The following is a 21,998-nucleotide window of genomic DNA, read 5'->3' as shown; positions in this document are numbered from 1 at the left end:
CCAGCTGATCCTAATTACCCTCAGGTAGCTCCCCTCAGCTGATTCTAATTTGCTACCTTGGTAACCCTTTCTCAGCTGAACCTGCTTGACCTGTAGTTGCCTCTCAGTTGATAAGGAGGAGGGCCTTTTAACCGTCTGGGACTGACTCCTCCCCCCCCCCCTCTGGCAACTGTCTGTCCTGAGTTTATCACACATCCCCCCCCTCCCCCCCGCTCAACACTACAGGGTTGGGCTACTTGGGTCGGCAAAACAGTGTACCCTTGAAAGGCCATCCGCGTTGCCATGCTTGATTCCAGACCTATGTTGCACTCTGAAGTGGAAGGGTTGTAGCGACAGGAACCACCTGGTCACTCTCGCATTTTTCTCTTTGTTTTGGTGCATCCACTTCAGGGGAGCATGGTCCGTGACAAGGGTAAACTTCCGTCCGAGTAGGTAATAGCGAAGACTTTCAATGGCCCACTTTACAGCCAGGCATTCCTTTTCAACTATGGCATATTTCCGTTCCCTGGGCAGGAGTTTCCTACTGAGGAACAGGACGGGGTGTTCTTCCGCTCCAACCAGTTGTGAAAGCACCGCTCCCAACCCAACTTCTGAGGCATCCGTTTGCAAGATAAACTCCTTCTCCCAGTCTGGAGCTACCAGCACTGGGTCAGTGCAGAGCGCGGTCCGCAGATCTGCAAATGCCTCCTCAGCCGCGCTAGACCATTTCACTATATCTGGGCCACGGGCTTTCGTTAGGTCAGTTAGCGGGCATGCCCTGGTGGCGAAGTGGGGGATGAACCGCCTGTAGTACCCCACCAGCCCCAGGAATGCTCTGACCTGTTTCTTCCGGACAGGTCGGGGCCAATTCTGTATTGCCTCTAACTTGTTGAGTTGGGGCTTTATCACACCTCTCCCCACTATATATCCAAGGTATTTGGCTTCTGCTAGCCCAATTGCGCATTTGGAGGGATTTGCAGTCAGCCCTGCCTTCCTCAAGATGTCCAGGACTGCTTCCACCTTTCCCAAGTGTGTCTCCCAATCCGGACTATGTATAATGACGTCATCAAGATAGGCGGCCGCATACCTGCCATGTGGGCGTAACAGTTTGTCCATGAGTCGTTGGAAGGTGGCAGGAGCCCCATGTAAACCGAACGGGAGGACAGTGTATTGATACAGTCCCTCTGGAGTTGAAAAGGCCGTCTTCTCTTTGTCGGCCCTGGCCAAGGGAATTTGCCAATAACCCTTAGTCAGGTCAAGGGTGGACAAAAATAGTGCTTTCCCCAGTCGGTCAATTAGCTCATCTATCCGGGGTATAAGGTACGCATCAAATTGGGACACCTCATTCAGTTTCCGGAAGTCATTGCAAAACCTCATACTGCCATCCGGCTTAGGTACTAGGACCACTGGGCTTGACCATTGGCTATGAGACTCTTCAATGACCCCTAACTTCAACATTTTCCTGACTTCTGACTTGATCTCTTCTCTTTTCGCCTCCGGGATCCGGTATGGCTTTACATTCACCTTCACTCCAGGCTCTGTGAGGATGTGATGGTGAACCTCAGTAGTCCTGCCTGGCTTTTCTGAGAACACGTCCTGGTTGCGTTCAATCATGTGGATCACCTCCGCTCGTTGGTCAGAGGTCAATTCTGGGGATATTCCCACTTGGCCAGGCAGGTTGCTCTCGGGAGGGGGTGACCCTATAGTGACCACATGCGCTTCTCTGTCTTGCCAAGGTTTCAACAGGTTCACATGATAGATTTGTTCCAGCTTCCGGCGTCCGGGCTGTCGGACTTTGTAATCGACCTCTCCAACGGCTTCTATTACCTCGTATGGCCCCTGCCATCTGGCCAGGAGCTTGCTCTCTGCTGTGGGTACGAGTACCATCACCCGATCTCCCACCTGGAATTTTCAGGTCGTCGCCTGGCGATTGTAATATGTTTGTTGGGCCCCTTGTGCTCTCTCCATGTGTTCCCGCACTATGGGAGTGACTTGGGCTATCCTGTCTTTCATCTGCAACACATGCTCGATGACGTTTCTCCCTGGGTTCGGCTGTTCTTCCCAACTTTCTTTGGCAATGTCCAGTATGCCGTGGGGGTGGCGACCATATAACAGTTCGAACGGGGAAAACCCAGTCGAAGTCTGAGGCACCTCTCTGATCGCAAACATTAGGTACGGTAGCAGGGTGTCCCAGTTCCTCCCATCCCGGCTCACCACCTTTCGTATCATGTTCTTCAACGTCCTATTAAAACGCTCGACGAGGCCATCAGTCTGTGGATGATAGACTGATGTCCTTAGGGTCCTTATGTGGAGCATTGCACATAGATCCTTCATTAATTTAGACACAAAGGGAGTTCCTTGATCTGTCAGGATCTCTTTGGGTATTCCCACTCTAGCGAAAATTTGGATTAATTCTTTAGCTATGGTCTTGGACGTAGTGTTCCGTAGGGGAATGGCCTCGGGGTATCGGGTGGCGTAATCTAGCACCACCAGTATGTGCTGATGGCCCCGGGCCGATCTTTCTAACGGCCCTACTAGGTCCATAGCTATCCGCTCAAAGGGGACTTCAATAATCGGGAGAGGTACCAAAGGTGCCCTTAAGCGGGGTCGGGACCCGTGTAACTGGCATTCTGGACAGGAGGCACAATATCGTCGGACCGCTGCATATATTCCAGGCCAAAAAAACCTCTATTTTCACTCGGATGGTCGGATAGTAATTTACATCCCCATGGACACAGGATATCCCTGTGCGCTTGGCCCGGGATAGTTGATCATACCCGACCAGCTTTCCCGAGACCAGTGTGACTGCACTTCCTGAGTCTACTAATGCGGTGGTCTTTATACCATTCATTTTAACTTGCCTAGTATATCTATGAGGGACCATCGCTACTCCTACTAGGCTTATCAGGTCACATGACTCTTCTAGATTTCCCAGGTCGCATTGCATGGGCTCCTCTAGGTTTGGGCATTGGGCAGCTATATGCCCTATCTCTCCACATGCATAGCATCGGTACCCTCCTCGGGGCAGCCCCTTAATTTTTGGGCTGTGGGGTCTTACCCCCCGAGTCTCTCTCTCCCAGTCCCCAGGTCCCTCCGAGTACTTTGGCTGCTCTTCGTCCTCCTTCTTCCCTGCCATAGTTCGGCCTGGAGCTATGGCAACTCGGGCCCTTGGTACGTAGCCTTGCCTCCTATCCTGGCGCCTCCCTTCCCCAGTGGTCTGAGAGAGTTCCTGTGCTGCTAGACGTCTCTCTACAAGGGCAACTAGCTCATCATAGGAGGAGGGATCATTTTGACTGACCCATCCTCGTATGTCCGGCGGTAGCCCTCTCATGTACCTGTCCACAACTATGGTTTCCACGACCTCCTCCGGCCGGCGGGTCTCGGGGCACAGCCACTTCCGGGCCAGATGGATCAGGTCAAACAGCTGGGATCTCGGGGCTTTGTTGGCTCGGTATTTCCACTCATGGAACCTCTGCGCCCTTATAGCTGTCGTCACGCCAGACCTTGCCAGGATCTCCGCCTTTAGCTGGGCGTAATCGGAAGCTGCTTCTGTTGCCATATCAAAATACGCTTTCTGTGCCTCCCCACACAGAAAAGGTGCCAGGATACTGGCCCACTGGTCTTGGGGCCAGGCCTCTCGTCGGGCCGTCCTCTCAAACGCAAGGAGATATGCCTCCACGTCATCATCCACTGTCATCTTCTGTAAGTAGCGGCTGTCGTGCAGCGGCCGAGTCCCATGGGGGCCGTGCGTTAGGGTGGTCAGGGCCTTTAGCTGGTTCACAACCTCATGCAAGGTGGCTCGATCCTGAGCCGCCTGGCTCATCAGGAGTTGATTTGTCTCCTGCTGCATTCGTATCGCCTCCTGCTGGGCAGCCATCTGCACCCTGGTAGCTTCTTGCTGGGCCGCAGTGGCCTGCACCAATGCCTTCACTACATCTTCCATTTTTTTGGGGGGGGGGTGCTTTTACCCTGCCCCGAGACGGTTTGCCGCAAAGTCTCACTCAAATCCCACCCCTGACACCACGTGTGGCAAAGTCCCGTCTCAGTCTCCCCAGCCTCTGCTGTTTTTAGCTCTGGTGAGACCGGCTAGGGTAATGCAGTCCCCCTTAGGATTCAGGGGAAGTCTGTTCCCTGTCTTCTCACCAGTCTTAATTAAAGTATTTTTTTACCCTGCCTTGTAGGAGAGCGTCCTGCCGCTCTGCCTGGGGAGGCTTGCTGCTTCAACTCTCCTGGTAGCCAGGCTCCTTCTCTCTCTGCTTCCCCCCCCCCCTTCCTTCCTCCCAGGAAGGGGTTTAAAAAGGTCTCAGGCAGCTCCAAGTTGGAACCAGCTGATCCTAATTACCCTCAGGTAGCTCCCCTCAGCTGATTCTAATTTGCTACCTTGGTAACCCTTTCTCAGCTGAACCTGCTTGACCTGTAGTTGCCTCTCAGTTGATAAGGAGGAGGGCCTTTTAACCCTCTGGGACTGACTCCTCCCCCCCCTCTGGCAACTGTCTGTCCTGAGTTTATCACACTATTTAAAAGGGGTTTTTTTTCCATTTGTTTGCTTTGTTAATACTGGACTATATTTTTGTATCTCTACACCTGCTAGGCTCAGAGGGTGCAGGGCTGCTGAGAGTGGGTTCGGGCCCCGGTGAAAAAAAATTTTCGGGCCCCCCAGCAAGGGTGGATCGGCTAAACAGGGCCAACGAAGCCGGGCCCTGGGCCCCCTTCCGGACCTCCGGGCCCCGGTAATTTGTACCAGCTCCCACCCACCCCACCCCCTCGTCGGCCCTGAGAGGGTGAGAGAAGCATTATCAGCCAGATCCTCAGCTAGTGGGGAATTGACATAGCTCCACTGGCTTCAGCAGAGCTTTGCCAATTTACACCAGCTGAAGATCTGGTCCTGAGTTCTAAAATAGTTTCTCTCCATACAAACATCATGATACCAATGGACTGTCAGAGCTAAAAGCAAGGGCTGCATAACCCATTGGAAAGCCAGGAATCTATTCTTTCCAGTAGTTAAAAGGTTTATTAATTGTTTGTGGTAATTAAATTAGAGGCTGCTTAAACCTGTTCAGTGGGATGAAATAATGAGTCCTGGAGAAGACAGATGAGTGGACAGAGAGCTGATGGAGCAGTGATAATTGCAGGATCAATGCTGTTTATCCCATGGACATCATTACCATATGGGAAACATCTAAGTGGTAGTGGTGACCGTTTTTAAGTAGCCCCTCTGACCACTTCACCTAAACTCTGACTACTCATCCATCTTCTCCAGAACTACTTCTAACATTCCAGACTTCTGAGTAGATTCAGTCGCCATTTATAATAAATAATTAAACGCCCAGAAAAGTACTCCCACCCCCGAAATGAGAAATCCTCCCCACAACCACCCTAAATTAATGTGGCCCAAGGGCTAGGTGAGGCAATATTCAGTTTAGCACCTGTGACAGGTTTAATTCCAGACTTCTCATGACCCTCCAGAGTTAAAAAGGCAGCTTTATATAACTGAAATGGGCAAGTCTCCACTTCCTATTGAGATACCCAGCACTTGCTTCTAGCTTTGGAAAATCCTGATATATTGGACTTTATATTCATGACAACTTTATGTCTAGAAAAGTTACTTTAGTTTATTTATAGAGTTTTTTTAATTTAGTTATAATTTTCATCTCCTTCTGAGACCAATTCGTGTAACTTTTGTTGAGGAAAAACTCTTCAGGGGATTTGTCGGTAGAACTTCTGGAAAAGCACTCTTATCAGGAGAGCAGGCAAGGATTCAGGTATGAGAGCGGTGGTGCTTATCTAATCTGCTGGATGTCTTTGAATATATCACTGCCATGACAGATAAGGGAAATTCAGTGGATGTTGTACCCTTAGGTTTTTCAAAGTGCATTTGACAAGGTTCCACATCAGAGATAAAGGGCTAACACAAAAAATCATGAAATAGAAGATAATATGGTGTGATGAATAAAGTACTAGATTAACAATAGGGAACAAAGAAAAGCCCTGGATGAAAACTTTTCAAGATAGAAATATGTTACAAGAGGATTAACCCAGGGTCAGTTTGAGAGCTTCTAATTATTGTCATAATTATATTAATACAAAACGATTTTGAATACTATTGAAGATAAGGCTTCTAAGAGAGTAGAAGTGGAGGCAGAGCAAACTGGGCCTGATCTTTAAGACTTTAAGGCCAGAAGGGACCATAATAATCTAGTTTGACCTCCTGCATATCACTCCTGTAATAGACCCCTCATCTCTGGCTGGGTTAGTGAAGTCCTCAAGTCTTGATTTAAAGATTTCAAGTTACAGAAAATCCACCATTTACTTTAGTTCAGATCAGCAAGTGACCCGTGCCCCAGGCTGCAAAGGAAGAACACGGGTGAACATTCCTCCCTAACCTGAAATATGGCAATCAGTCAAACATTGAACATGTGGACAAGACCTACCAGCCAGGCACCTGGGAAATAATTCTCTGTAGTAATTCAGAGCCCTCCCCATGTAGCGTCTCATCACCTGCCATTCAATATATTTGCAAATGGCAGGTATGGATGGGCAATATGCCTTAGTAGGCAACTTTGTCATATCATCCCTTACATAAACTTTTCAAGCTCCACCTTGAAACAAATTAGGTTTGTTTGCCCCCACTGCTCCTCTTGGAAGGCTTTTTCAGAACTTCACTGCTCTGATGGTTAGAAATCTTCATCTAATTTCAAGCCTAAACTTGTTGATGGCCATTTTATATTCATTTGTTCTTGTTCTTAATTAAAGTTAAAAGAAAAAAATTAAGGGACTTGTGCTTATTCTCACTGGAGAATACGCCACTTTAAGGTAACAGAGACTTTCAAAGCACCTTCTTACTAAATGTGTTGTCAGCTCTTGGGCTAGATCCTGATTAAGTAATGCTGAGTAATGCCTTACTCTGCAAAGAGTCTAATTGAAATAAGGCTCAACTCAGCAGGAATAAGGGTGGCATAATACAGTCCATCTTCAGAGTCAAACCACACATTACAGATGAGTAGGAAAATACAGCCAGTAACGTTATTGTAAAGGTCACCAAAAGGCATTGTCTATTGGCTCATTCCCAGCAGCTATGCCTAATATGCTAACTTTCCTTGATTGGATCCAGTTTTCAAGCTGCTCTATTTACTCTATTAGTCAAATTGTTCTATCACTAATTGGCTTTTTTCCTTGCTTTCTGCTTACCTTTTGTCACATACTTATACATATTTTTAACAATAGGGAACATACTTATACATATGTATATAATTAATTTTAGTAGATATGGTATTAACTTCAATTTCTAGCACAAGAGCCACTTTTTCAGAACTTTCTGTTCTAGCTACAATTCTAGAAAACATTTCAGAAGGTGGCAGAGAATGTATATTATACAAACACACAATATGGTTTGAAAAGGTCCAGTCCGGCCTGTTTGCTTGGACATAACGCTACTCGCCTACTTTTTCCTTCTTTTTTGTTCGACTGTAAAGTTTCTGCAGAAAATTAAGTTTCCCCTTAGATAAGTCCTCCCACTAGAAGACTGAAAAGATTGTGCAGGACTCAGACTTCCTGCTGTAAAAATCCCCATCTCAGTGAGACTGAAGCAGACAATTCTAAAAGAAGCAGACAATTCTAGTCTACTTTGAGCTCATGATACCTGTCACAGCTCCCTCGCTTCCTTTAAAAAGTTCTCCCCACAGCCACCAATGATTCCCTTTTCTCAAGCACACAAAGATGATTTCAGGAGTGCCCAGCAAACAGCAGCTGTAACCATAAAAACCCCATCTGCCTTTGTGTGATATGCTCCGAACAGTTTTCTGGTAGTTCTACAAGCCATCCCAGAAACAATCAGAAAACAAAAAGGAAAAAACAGACAAAATTGCTTCCCATCTGGAAGCTTTGCATCTGCATAGCTGGCAAACTGATGTCATGTTTGAAGCAAAGATGTTGATATTGAAAAATAGAAGAGATCATACCCAATGAAGAGATTATCCAGAGAGGGTCATTGCAATCTTCCTATAGATAAAATGATTATTTGTTAGCTCATGGCTTGACAACTTCAGATGTCAGATCCATTACATGCAAGCTTGTTAGACCTCCTTTGTGTTGTTTTTATTGAGAGGATACACACACATGCACAATCTGTTGGCCCCAGTGTTTGCAGTTTGTAGGAAGTAGAATGAAGGAAGTTTATGCAGGAATCAAAAAAGACCCATTTCAGCAGAAGGATGAGAACAACAAATACAAGATTGAAAATATCATCTATAATCCACTGTCACAGGGTGGGCTGGCCCATTTAGGTTGTTGGGCTGAGCCCCACCAGTGCCTAGTTATCCGTCCCCAGGTAACGGATATGAGCTTGGGCCAGCGGTTGGATGGGGTGTCAAGGATTATCTGAAAGTAGCCAGGGTGCAGGGGGGGGCTTCCTATAAGCAGGAGCCTTCTCTATCAGTGAGAAAAAGGAGAGAGATCTAGAGGGATCCAGGTTCAAAGAGGACTGGGGGAGGAACTCTCCATACCAGCCAGAGGGACAGGCCTGGCTAGAGCTACCTGCAGAGGGGAAGGAGCAGAAGCCTTAAAGGAGCAGCAGAGTGAAAAGGGAGACACATGAGGAAATGCCAGGCAACAGAACCTGCACTTTGGAAAAAAATGTTGAGCCCAGCAAGAGGCTGAAGGAACATGGGAACTGGGGGAAATACTTGTTTTGACTTCAGTTGAGATTTGAACTGCGAGGTTCTTGTAATAAACCAGACCCCACAAAGGAATGTTATTTGACTCACATGAAAGACTGGGTGCAGTTACTGAGAAGTCCAAGAAGGTTAAACTGAGGAAGTGGCAGGGTCCAGTGACAGATCGGGCAGGTCCTGATTGCACCCTTTTCTTTGGAGTGGCATTTTGGATTTAGATATGTAAGGGCAACAAGCAAGGCTAGTAATGCAACTAGCTACATGTTAACAGAACATATTATAACTATGTCAATATCTGTAATGCAAGTCACCTCTAAGCAACATGAATGTAGTGTAATAAGAAAATATCTACAGTATGGGCCTGTAAGTATGTTATGTGAAATAAGAAGTGGAAGAGAAATGTTGGGCTTGATTCTGAACTCACTGATACCAGTGTAAATCATGAGTGATTCTACTAGAGTCAGATCTGGGCTCACTCCCTATCAAGCTTAGATCTGATAATGCCAAAATATTATTATGACGCACATGGCAGAATAAGCAAAGACTGAAAAAAGACTCATCACTTCCTATAAGTCTTACTGATCTCTAATCATCTCAAAGCCTTATATGATGCATACGTGTGGATGCTTTATGAAATTAAGGGATGGTTTCTGGAGTCAATCCTTTTCTTTTCCTCCGCTGGCAGTAATGTGATAAAAAACCCACAGTGCACAGATTTAATTGGGATTTGGACATCTAAATCCCTTAGGAGCCTGGGGAAATCCCAGGCCTAATATGAAACGTTACAGGAATATGTGTTCTAGGATAGTAATTTTCACAATATGAAGTGGACTTAGGTTTTGGGATACTGTTTTTAAGTAAATTCATCTGTTCTTAATAGAGAATCTGATCAACGAGGAGGGAATTCTCCTGAAAGAAGTTTGCACAGAAAGGGTATTTATAGAAAGATGGCCAGAGTTAGACTATAAAATAAAAATATGCTATATCATTAAAATGCCAAACACACTACTTGCAAGTCAACTTTAATTGGCAAAAGTGCACATCTGGCAGCCCTGTCCACATCAGAACTTCAAATATCAAAGGGTAGAATCCTACTGAAGTTGTGCTGCCCTTGCTGCAGGCTGAGATCTATAGAAAGTTTTGGTTTCAGCACTTTTTTCCTCCTTCTTGAGGGCAGAACTTGCACCTAAACATGGTATTGCTATTTTAATTAAATAAATATCGTTCACATATTCATGAAGAGAGAAAGTGATTGTGTTTATGCTGTTCATATGTATATGTTAAGGAGCTTCATCAGAGTCTAAAAACAGTAAAGTGCTGCACATATTTTGCCAAAACCCACTCAGCTTTGTTTTATTGTGGGGAAAGGAGGCTGAACCTGGCAGCAAACTGAGTGGACACGTTTCTTAGCTGCTATAGTCTCAGTCCAGACTTAGCCTTTGTTTTGCCCTAAGTTTCATGATGGATTTATTGCAAACTGTGTCTGTGTTTCTACCAGAGCCATCAATTACTGGCCAATACACTGAAGGGGACAAAAGAGAGTACAGAAATCACCATATGTCTCTTTCCAGAAGTCATTGCCTTGTAATTCCCAGAATCTTGCACGTCTCATTAGCCTACTCTACAGTCAGAGAGCTCTGTAAATGACTAACTATTAGTTACTAACTGTTTGAACTAGTTGACATGAAAAATGACAAAACAGACCAATCTGTCAACATCAGAACAGAAAGGAAGACAAATACATTCTTTGTTGCAAATTCTTCACTTGACTCCAATTATATGAGATTAGTATTATGTATGTGTATTATAGTAGTATCTAGAGATCCCAATCAAGGATCAGGGCCCCCATTGTGCTAGGCTGTCTATAAACAAGTCATAAGATGACATACCTTGCCCCAGAGATCTCCCAATCTAGCTTTATGACAAGATGCAGAAGGTGGGTGAAACAGACAAACAAAGTTAGATAGGACGAGGTAACTAAATCTAGCACATTGTTATATAGCGGGCAGTAACCTACTAATCTACAATAGGCAGAAAGCTCTCAGATATCAGTGGCACAAGATCAAACCCTAAACAAATACAGAATTCTACAGGAGATTTAGAATAGTTTTGAAATCTAGATGGTTTGTTCTCTCTCAGATTATACTCTTTTAGAGCCACTATATCATCAAAATCACTGGCTGGCTAAGGAACTGTTGGTATCATCATTTAGATAGATCTTCACCTTTGACTGATCTTAAAGCTCTGAATGGTGGAGGTGAAATTCTCCAATGGTTTTAGAGCCAGCACACAGCCCTTCACATGACGAAGATATGGGAAGGGAGTGCATGGGGGGACCCCTGAAAAAGTATCTGACCCACAGGGTATTCTGTGTACTCCCATATGTGCCACAGAAAGAGTCTCTGCCACACACGTCAATGTGGACAGGCACAATGGGAATTTGGGTTTATAGAGATTCTGTAGCCCTGAGAACCTGCAACTGGTGCAGAGGTGTGGTAGCCACTATCTCAGCTCATAAATTAGGCTAGCAGCTGTCAGAGAAGAAACATAGCAGCCCAGGTCTCCAGTCTTGGCTAGGAAGTGAAATTCACCTCTCAAACCACAGCACTCTGCCTGCACAGAGCACCACTATTCAGGCTCTCTGTGGGTGGAGTGAATTTCAACGTGACCTTTCAACTGTTTATTTTATTATTTAGCAACAGGACTATTTCTCAAGCCACTGATGTAGTTAAAATGCAACAAGACACCAATAGCATGCTCTGTTTGTTGTTTTAGGTCAAATAAACTTTGTACAGTTTTAAAAGATTGCTAAGAGGTAGTGTTTTAATTGTCTTGTTGTAGGCTTTAGTAAATGATTGTTCCTAAATGCAGGCTTTTTGTGCAATATTGTTTAATCTTCTAGAGTCTGTTCAGAACGAGGTGGAGGGAATTGTTATTTCTTTGTTAACTCTGCATTTTTATGTGGAACATAACACACTGTTGACCACAGAAAAGCAACAGAGAACTCACACTTCCTCTGGAGCCTCCTATCATATCAACAGTATGGTCATGTCATAGGGAAATACAAGGTCATTTCTACTTTCTATTAGAAGATACTGTATCAGCTTTTTGTTTTGGGTTTTTATTTTAAATAAAATATCTAGAGAGTTTCTGGCCTCGTGAAGACAATGGGTCCTGCTGCAGGAAGAACAAAACTCAGCATAATTATTTAATTAATAATTTCTTAAGTGCCCTTTGCTATGTTATCAGGGTGCATTGATGATAATACATGGCACCCTCTCTTGCACCTTTCATCCAAAAGTCCCAGAGTACTTTAGAAAGATAAACAAATTAAGCATGACGTAGTAGTTACATATTATAGTCCCCATTTTGTAGATGCAGAGATTGAATTACAAAGGAGTGAGTTCTTGCAATGATAGAATCAGAAACTGAACCCAAACTTCTTGGTACACAATCCTGAGCCCCTTTACATCTGACCCCATTCAATCCTGTAGATCAAAATATTACCAATATCAATATATAGCTACCTAGAATGGGCAGTACTAATTGCCATCCTGCTATTTACAACGTGCCCATCATCTGGATGAAAGTTTCCATAGCTTTCACATGATCAAGGAAACATTTTGCCAAATATTTGCCTGGTGCTATGCTCTGAAGACCAACAACCTGGGGCACTGTAGTTAGAGATACATGGATACATACATTAGGTTGCTCTTGCCAGCATAGTGGCCCCTGGCATTAGGGCACTATGTTGCAGGGGACTTTGCCTCTTTTGTGCTGCCTGTTGACCACTTCTTCAGCCCTGTGATAGCCTGTCTCCCTCTGAGTCTTCCATGGCCTGGCCCTCCAGCCAGGTCACTCTTCAGTTCAGCTCCCTTCCAGGGTAATAAAAAATCCAAATGATCATTTGTCTGACTCTCTTGGGCTATACTGAGGTTCTCTGCTTCTTGGCCCCTACTCCCAGACCCTGCAGGGCTTCTCCTATGCTACTTCATCCTAGCAGGTTTTCCTCCTCATGTCTGGGACTCTGGAAGCTTATCTCAGGGCTGTCTCTGTTCCTTGTAGGACCTAGTTCAAGGCTCTCCCATGGATTCCTGCCCTGTTCCCTGTAGGCCTTCCAGCCTAACTTTTCCAGGCCCTCCCTAGGAATTCTCCTTGCTCCTCTCTCCTGGGTCTTCCCCTCCATTGAGTTCACAGCTCTATTTAAGGAGTTCTCTCCCTGATCCCCTCATCTGGGGTCTCTCATTAAGCTCCATCACACCCAGCTGGATCACTAGTTTCTAGATCACCAGAGAGGCTGAGGAATAGCTGCTAAGTCACAAGCAAGGCTGAGCCCAGCTTGCCTTAAAGGGCTAGCCAGCCTTTGACAATCCTCCACTGAGGACACCCTGCTTCCACTCCTTAAGAGCTCAAATCTAGGGGTTCCCAGTGAGTGGCTATACAAGAACTGTGATTTATTTACTTATATTTTTGTGTATACATATTGTGCATATTACACCAAGTTTCAGAGCCAAATAAGCCCTGGTGAGTTAAACACAAATATGACAATTAGCTGCAGAAACTAGGTTTTTAGAAACTTGGACAAAACTGAAACTGTAAATCCATCCCCTCCTGGCTGCCTTTGCCCTCATTCATCCCTTTCTCTCACCCTTCCTTTTGACCTCTCACTCTCCTGTGGCTCCATCCTCACACAATACAAGCATGCTGTGGTTCCCTCATCCTCAAAAGGCCATCTCTTTACTCCATCTGCATCTCAGCTGCCTCCATTCTCTTCTTTCCCAGGACTCCAAACTCCAGTTTAGACCCCATCTAGCGCAGCTTCTGCCCTTTCCTCTGAACTGAAACTGTCATAAGGTCATTAAGGACCTCTCATGGCCATATCTCAGAACTTGAACTCCATCCTTACCCTCCTTGACATCTGACACTGCCTTTGACACTGTCAATCATACCCTCCTTAATATCCTGTCCTCCTTGGACTTCTGTATCTTCATCTCTCCTTGCTCTCCTAATACCTTCAGCCTCTCTTTCTGTAGGAATCTCTATTCTCTCTATACCATCTTGTTGTGCAATCTCATTCACTCACATGATTTCAGCTACCATCTTTATGCCAATGATTCAGAAATCTATCTTTCTAGTCCTGACCTGTCTCCCTCAATCCAATCCCAAATCTCCGCTAAACCTCTGACATCTACTCCTGAACATCTCAATAACATCTTAAACAACATGGTTAAAAACAAACTACTGATATTTCTTCCTGTACCCTTCCCCTTCTCTCCATTGTTACTATCAATAATTCCATCAACCTCTCTGTCACTCAAGTCCATAATCTAGGAGTCATCTTTCACTCTTCCCTATCCCTTAACCCACACATCCAGGCTAGGTCCAGATCTTGCAGCTTTCTACTCAGTTCTGTGTTTAAGATCTAACCTCTTCTTTCTATTAACACAGGTAAAACTTTCATTCAGCCTTAATCATATCCCATATTAATTAGTATAACTTCCTCCTCTCTAGCTTCCCTGATACCTATATCTCCTCATCCCTCCTATCTTTAATCAATTCAAACACAGCTGCTAAAATCATCCTCCTTCTCTAGTGTTCTGTGATCACATCACCCCCATCCATACCTCCTCTGGCTCCCCATTTTCCTTTCCCACCACATCTAGTACAAGCTTGTTGTCCCAACCTTCAAAACCTTACAAAGCTCTGCCCTCCATACACATCTGCCCATCTCTTATGTTGTCCCTATGCCCATTACTGCTGCTCTGCCAAAGATGCTAGCCTTGACTGCCTCTCCTACAACCACTTTGGTGCCTTCTTGAATGCTGCCACTTATGCATGGAAAGTCCTTCCTGAATTAATTCATAACTAATCCTTTCCTTCAAGTCTCTGCTCAAGACTCATTCTCTTTCATAACTCTTACAAGAAACTGGCCCACTAGTCATGGATAGAATGAATAACAGTCAGAAATAAGTAATATGCATCTAATAATAATTTAAAAGTATATATACAAATTGTATTTATTTTGATTGTGTCCTTGTTCTCCAACCCTTTATATGTCACTTGTCTTCCTAGACTATAAACTCTTTCAGGCAGAGACTGTTTGTGGGTGTGGACAGTATCTAGCACACTGCAGGCACTACCAGAAGGCACTTAATAATTCAGTAATAAATGTATTATGTAATTTTATAAGGTACTTAACTTTTGCTGAGCCACTAGGTAGAAGCCAACCCAAAAGCTAACTCCGTTAGCTGCAGTTTTGGTAGGTGTTTTGGCAGCACTAAGGTAAAGTTTTATTGTGGGATGTTGCACCATAATAGCCAGCACATTGAATTGTCCAACTGCAATAATACACTTTTCAGACTTTATACTGCTGCAAAATACTTTCCAAACAGGCAGCTCCTCAAAGCTTTCTTTAAGCAAATGTAACAGTGCTGCAGATCATATGTTGTCAAGATGACTCAGAACTCCGGGATGAGGTAGTGCAATGCCCTTTTCAATTAAGAAGCACCCATCTTTCTATAAGAAAACTATATAAAAATCAGTGCATTGTTTTTGGTGTGTTTATATTCCAAATGTCCCTTCCCATCACTACTAATTACTGATTCCTTCAGTGGGGCAACAGTCAGCTACTATACCATGGGAAGGACTATGAGTATATCAGGTAGCAGAAAGAGGCTTATTTATGAAGCAGGAAAGCTTCTAGTTGCACACTGATATTTTAGCAATCAGCAATGGTGGGAAGAAAATAGATCACTCAACATAATTTTTTAAAGCTTGCCTCAGTGAAGAAACTACACTGAAAATACAATTCAACTTTGTATGTTGTTAAGTCAACAGATATTTCTCTTGTGAGTGAAAAGAATGAGATTAACATTGCATAATAACTTGTCAAACATGGATGAAATGTGACATCAAATTTTTCAGGAGCATCAAGGTTGGTAAATAAAAGATCTAAAATTATATGTATGGAAAGACAAAGACTATTCAAGAAACTAGGGAGGCATGTTAGTCTCCAGTTTAGGCAGAGATCCAGGCCACTATTTTGAACTGTAATGTTGTACTTGATTGCAATTTTAGATATTTGTAACAGATGTGGCATGTGCTGTTGCAATATGTGAAGGGTTCAAAAACTTCAGGGGTCCTCAAGTGACTTTGAAATGCTGAGACAATTTATTCGATTTTTTAAATTATACACGTTTTGAAAGCATTGTATATTTATGACATGATATAGTAGTCTCAGCACCAGGAAATTCACATAGGATGAAAATAAATGATCATACAGGTAACTGAATGTGCTATGAAAAAACAGTGTATTATTGCCAGAACTTCCTTCAAAGTTTGTCAGAAGAAGAAACCAAAGAATGGAAAATTAAGCCTACCACAATCTTGGATTGCAACAGTCACCTAGAATGCATGATTATTCCAGGATCCTAGTCTATGACAACATGTTCAGAGAAACTTTTTGTAATATTAGGTAAAAAGATACCCATATCAAAACACATAGTATATTTAATTGGATTTACATTGACAAAATTATTTCCATTAGTATTAGTTTTGTAGTGATAGTTTATATATAAGTGGTTGCACATTAGTACCTAAACAGTGAACCATTGCAATCTGTTTAACTTTTTATATTATCAATTACTGTATTTTTGTTTCAATGTTAATAAATATGTCCGTGCTCATTAAACACAATCATAATGCACAAAATTCATTCAAAAACTGACATTTCACTAATTTACTGCTGTGAGTAATTTTTCAGCAGCGTTATTGCAAATAAATTTATTTCTTCCTCTTGGTGAATTTAAAAAAAAACAAACGAGCAAACAAAATCAGCCTTTCTATACAAATCCTCAATTAGATTAAAAAAGCTAGAAATCATCTCCAAAAAAAGCACCTAGGGACCATTTCAAATGAAGAGAAATAAAAAAGGCAACGGAACTATCCCTTCAATTTCTGGATTAATTTTTATAGCGCTGCAGTAGGATTACTGTCCCCTAGGACCCACAGGAAATGAGATATGCATCTCAGTGAGAAAACACTTTAAAGTAAATACTGCTTTTATCTGATGTACTTGGTACCCTCGTGGTACATTCCTCTGTCTGTATTACAAACACCTTTCTAAACACAATTTCTTACTTTTTCTGTGAAAGTGATTCTCTCTGTGCTGTTTGTACAAAGCTACTGACATGGCACTAAATGGCATTGCAGGGTAAAACAAAGCTTTCCTATTTTAAAAATCTGAGTTAAATGCACCTATATTCTTAAAGGCAAATGATCTACCTAACGTCAGACTGTCACTGATGCAGGAAGTTGGAAGACGCACATCTTCCCGGCATTCATAGATCAGCCACACTCAGGGAACATGAAGTAAAGGATCATTTGGTCTATTGCAATTGCCTGTACCTCAGCGAAGGGGATACGTAGCTATGAAACCCTACCCACATCTAAAATAGGTTTTAAAAGAATAACCTGAGCTAACCCAGCGTCACCCCTTCTTGCTATTGACTAAAGCAGAGAGGGTCACTCTCAGCAGCAGGAGGGTTTGGGGATGACCAGTGCAATGTTGATAACTGCATCCTGTGTACCTCATTGGTGGCTTGACTGCAAAGCCCCCTCCCCCTTTGCTGTGATTTCTATGCATGGCGCAGCATCATACATGACTAGCATTTGGAAAGAGCCCATTTCACCGAAGACACGTCTCCGGGGCAACAAGACACCAAATACTCGGCTGCCGGCTCCCACCACTTCAAAAGCCCGAGCCGATCGCGAGAACCCAGCCACCCTCCTGACCTGCTTCTGATCCGAGCTGCTGCTGACCCGAGTGTTGAGCACCCCGTGCCCAGTCTGGGTGCCGTCTTCCGGGCGGGGGATCAGGCGGAGGGGGACGATATTCTGCCTCTCCAGAAATCGGTTTTCAGCCCTTCTCTCCATCTCCGTCAACAAGGCGGCTCCTCGGGGAGGGAGAAATGCACACGATCACCCCGCTGGCCCCGCTATGCTACGCTGTGCTCGCTACAATTACAAACACCCCCCATCTCTCTCTCGCTCTGCGTGCAAAGGGGGGAATAGTGTCTCTGAGCCATGCTTACTGCTCACAGGGCACAGAAAGCGATGTGGTGCGGGCAAGATCTCCATCTTAATGTGGCCTTTTACAAAAATGTACCCTTACACATTCCCCTCCCCCCCAACACATAGATATGAAATGCAGCTCGTGTTCGTAGCAGCTGCATGATGTGTTAATTGCACCGGTGTGGTTCCTACCATGCACCTGCCAGACACATAGGAAAGGGTAAGCCCCCAATTAAAGGTCATTGCATGCGGCAATCATAAACGGTGGTAACTTACCTGCCTGCCTGGAATGAACCAGAGAGAAGGTCCCCAAGGCACAGAGCATCAAGGAGAGCAGGTAAGCAGCCGGCTGCATGGCTGTGTCCTTCAGTGCCCCCCACCCACCCGCCTTGGAAATTATCAGAGACAGGTCTGCATGGTCCAATATTGAGCAGATTTGTGCTTTCGCCCCCTCTGTCCCGTGTGTTCTATGTCCAGCCGTGCATTGCTGCTGCTCCCTCAGTACCGCATTGTGTTTTACTGGCTTCCGTTAACATTCAGGATCTTTTACTGCATTGGGTGGTTTGCTGTAGCTTAAATGAATTCATGCTCCTCCCATCTCTCCTCATCCACATTCAGAGCCCTCTAGTAGAGAGTCTATATCAATAGCCAGCTAGGCTTCCTGAAAAATCGCTCTCCAGGACTTTGGAGAGGGAAGATGAGTGAGTGAGGTTAGCTGGGAAATGTAGTTATTAAAGCTCTGCACTAAGGACATTTAAAATTATACTGGTCAGAGCATTAGAGGAAAGAGTATAAGGCACAAACTTGTCCCAGCAGGGGTGCACTCAATAACCTAGTAGGTTATTTTTATCTCTATTTTCCATGACACCTTTATTATTACTGACATGCCACTTTGCATTTTGTTTAAAATGTGTCAGTTGCTGAGATTCCTCTTTGATGGGTTCCCTTGGGGTGCCACCTGGAACTGGGGTACCACTGAGCCCTCTGACCCAGCAGCCTGGGCTCCCTCTCACACTATGCTGCTGTGACAAGCGCCAAAGACCTCCAGCTGCACTTTCACCAGCATTCACACAAGTAGGGACACACCCAGGTGCAGTTACACACAGGCTCTCAAACACCAGCTTCCCAGCCTAGGACCCCAGAGCAGTACCATCCTGCCCTGGTCAAATCTGGCCAGTTTATGGGTTTAATACCCGGTCCACCTCTCCCTTCATGTGAAAAGAACAATGCACACTTGTGGTAACCAAGCAGAGATTTTCCCCAAGCACTCCAGTCAAAGCTTACTGGTTTAGATTAAAACATACAATAAATTAGATTTTAAGTGATAGGAAATAGATCAAAGCAGATTACCTATTAAATAAACAAAACACAAACTAAGTCTCTAAGACACTAGAAAGATAGAATATGAACTAGCAAATCCTCACCTTAGCTGATGAGACAGGTGGGATGCAGATTCTTATGGGACAAGCTGCACTTGCTTTACGGCTTGGAATCCCCAGGTCTTTCATACACAAGCTAGAAATCCCTTTAGCCTGGGTCCAGCACTTCCCCTAGTTCAGTCTTTGTTCCTCAGGTGTTTCCAGATGTCTTCTTGTGTGGGGAGTGAAGAACCAAAGATTACGTCACTCCATAGTCTTAGCATATGGTGGGAACCCTTTGTTTCAAAATTTGGTTCCCAGACCAGTTTGTGGAAAAATACTGACATCCCAAGATGGAGTCCAGAATCATGTGGCCTGATCACATGACCTTGTAGAGTCATAGCAGCCATTACTTACAGGCTGTCTGGAGGGTTCTCAGGAAGTCACCAGGTAGGAGATAAGCTTCTTCTAAGGCCTATTGTTTTCCCTAATGGCTCATTGCCCTGAATAGACTCTTCCCAACCAGCTATCTAGACTGAAAGCATCTTGTCTAGTGGGCATTACCCAGGTGTAACTACATTTGAAATACAGATACATAGTCAATATTCAGAACTTCAGATACAAAAATGATACATGCATACAAATAAGATAGTCATATTCAGCAAATCTTAACTTTTCAATGGCACCTCACATGACTTATCTTGCACAAAATGCATCATAATTGTCATTATCATAATAATATGACTGTGAAGAATATGGGGTCTAGAATGTGGGGTGCAGCGTCACATCCTCGATCAGGAGAAAACAAATGCCATAAACCATACTCACTAAACAGGTAAAGAATGGGTGACCCTTTTTGTGGAATTTAGTGGGACCTCTGTGCTGGATCACTGTCTCCATTTTCTCCCTTCTGCTTCTCCCCCATCCTCAAGAGTCCCCATCCTTAACTATTCCCTGCATTTCCCCCCCTTCTCAGTATGCCTGTTTCCTCCTGTTCTGCCCCCTTTCCTCTCTTTTAGTCTGTTCTCTTTTCCTTCTTGCTGACTCCCCCTTCTGCAGAACACAGGGAATTTTTAAAATTGCATACAGAACAATACTGTTCACATTAAAATGTACTGTGAGGAACGTCAGGGTGAAACTGAAAGGTATAAAAAATTCCTTGTACTGTAATCCTGACATACCCAGGAAAGCATCAGCAGAGCAGCCTCTACATGTGTGACTCATATTCTACACTCCCACCCACTAGGAATTGTATGGAAGTATTAAGTTATTGCAAAATGATTTGACAGTCTTCAATGGATCCATTTTTCAGAGCTTTACAGGATTAGAAACTGCATGAGAAAAAGAAAACCAACACTTTCCAACTTGGCAAAAGGCTGACAGTGGGGTACCCTTAAAATGACCCAAAATTGAGATTAGCGAAAAGAAGACTGTCAGGAACTTCAGAGGGACCTAACTAAGCTAGGTGACTAAGCAACACAGTGGCAGATGAAATTGCATTGACCAACTATGACGCTTTGGGATTCAACCCAGACCAGTAAGGTGCTGTGTCACTGCCTGCCCCAGAACTCTGGTGCCAAGCATACAGGTCATACCCTGGCTTCCACCACCATTATTTTTTGAGAAGTGACCCCAACACCTTTCCAATCCTGAACTTTCCTCAAAACTATCACCCTGCAGTGTCTAGCCCTCTAACTGAACATTTACAGAAGTGATTAAATGTGTGTCTCCTTTAAATAGACAATACATCACAGCTCATTAATTTAACTGGGGGTTGACAAACATTCATTTCAATCACAGCACTGCACTGGTTTATAGTAACAGTCAAACAAATTTATTAAACAAAAATTCATAGGTTTCAGTGATATCAAGGATCCGGAATGAAGATATAAATGACTTCAAACAAAAAGTTAAAAAATGCTCTTTGAAAGACTAATACTTAATGCCAGCAAGTTACAAGCTTTGCCTAAGCAGGCTTCTCACCTTACTCAGTTCCAGAGACTTCAGATCCCTTTGTTGAAGGACCCAATGCTCTGTGATTTCAAGAGCTCTGGCCCCTTGAACCTCTCAAGTGATGGATGCCCAGACAACACTTCTTTCTCTTGCTGGGGAGAAGACACCATTCTGTCTTCCCAAAGTTCATTGATCCTCCTTCAAGAGATAGGAAGTCCTCCTGGGGGTGGAATCTCCATCACTTGTTGAGATAGTTTCTTAACAATCTCCCACAATTCTCTAGGTTGATGGCTTTGTTCACCCTTTATGTAAATATACCTTCAGTGTCTCTGCCTGATGACGAGGTAGGTTAGACAGCAAATATACATTCCTCTGTCTAGGACAAACTGGACTTATGCACTGTGTGCCAAACACATTTTAAGAATATAATTCTAAGACATATTTATAACATTTTGTACACACCTCATACATACATCATGCAAGAATATTAATGATCAGTGAGTTATTAGTTTTCCAGTGGTATATTACATTTCCCATGATATATTTGGGTTTATATCATGATAACAATGTATTAGGTGTAGTAAGTAGGATAGGCCTCTCACAGAGTAGTGAACCACCATTGGACTCTGTGTCATGCCAACACAAAGGTAATAAACATTGGAAGGCACAGTGTGATGAATCCAGTAAACGGAAAACTGATGTTAGTCATCTTTATTTCAAGGACAATATTGACAATCATAGTTTGTACTAATGGGTCTTATACATGACTCCATAGAGCAATTTGGGAAGAACGTTTACCACACTGGCCACAGAGCCATTTGCCTAGTTGTACTGATTGAGCTGCACGTTGTTTTGGTGCCAGGCACTAGGCTTCCATCTGCCCAACATGATTCTTCCCAAAGTCCTGGACGTCCACGCATATAGGTGTGGCCTCATGAAATACAAATCAATCACTGGTTGCTCAATG

General features: G+C 43.9%; 1 protein-coding gene across 1 annotated transcript in view; it reads right to left on the bottom strand.

The window, feature by feature from the left end:
* ADAM22 (ADAM metallopeptidase domain 22) overlaps positions 1 to 18,352 on the bottom strand; it is a 210,753-nt gene extending 192,401 nt beyond the window's left edge. Inside the window, exons 1-2 of the mRNA XM_039524310.1 lie at positions 17,997 to 18,352; positions 17,442 to 17,602 (exon numbers count right to left, since the gene is read on the bottom strand). Of these exons, the coding sequence (XP_039380244.1) occupies positions 17,442 to 17,602; positions 17,997 to 18,075 (240 nt within the window). The 5' untranslated portion in view covers positions 18,076 to 18,352. The remainder of the gene's footprint in view (positions 1 to 17,441; positions 17,603 to 17,996) is intronic.
* Positions 18,353 to 21,998: the final 3,646 nt, after the last annotated feature.

The sequence above is a fragment of the Mauremys reevesii genome, linkage group 2 (genome assembly GCF_016161935.1).
Source record: "Mauremys reevesii isolate NIE-2019 linkage group 2, ASM1616193v1, whole genome shotgun sequence".
In the NCBI taxonomy this organism is placed as follows: Eukaryota; Metazoa; Chordata; order Testudines; family Geoemydidae; genus Mauremys; species Mauremys reevesii.
Note: the sequence above shows the minus strand (reverse complement) of the source record. Positions and strands in the feature narration are given on the sequence as shown.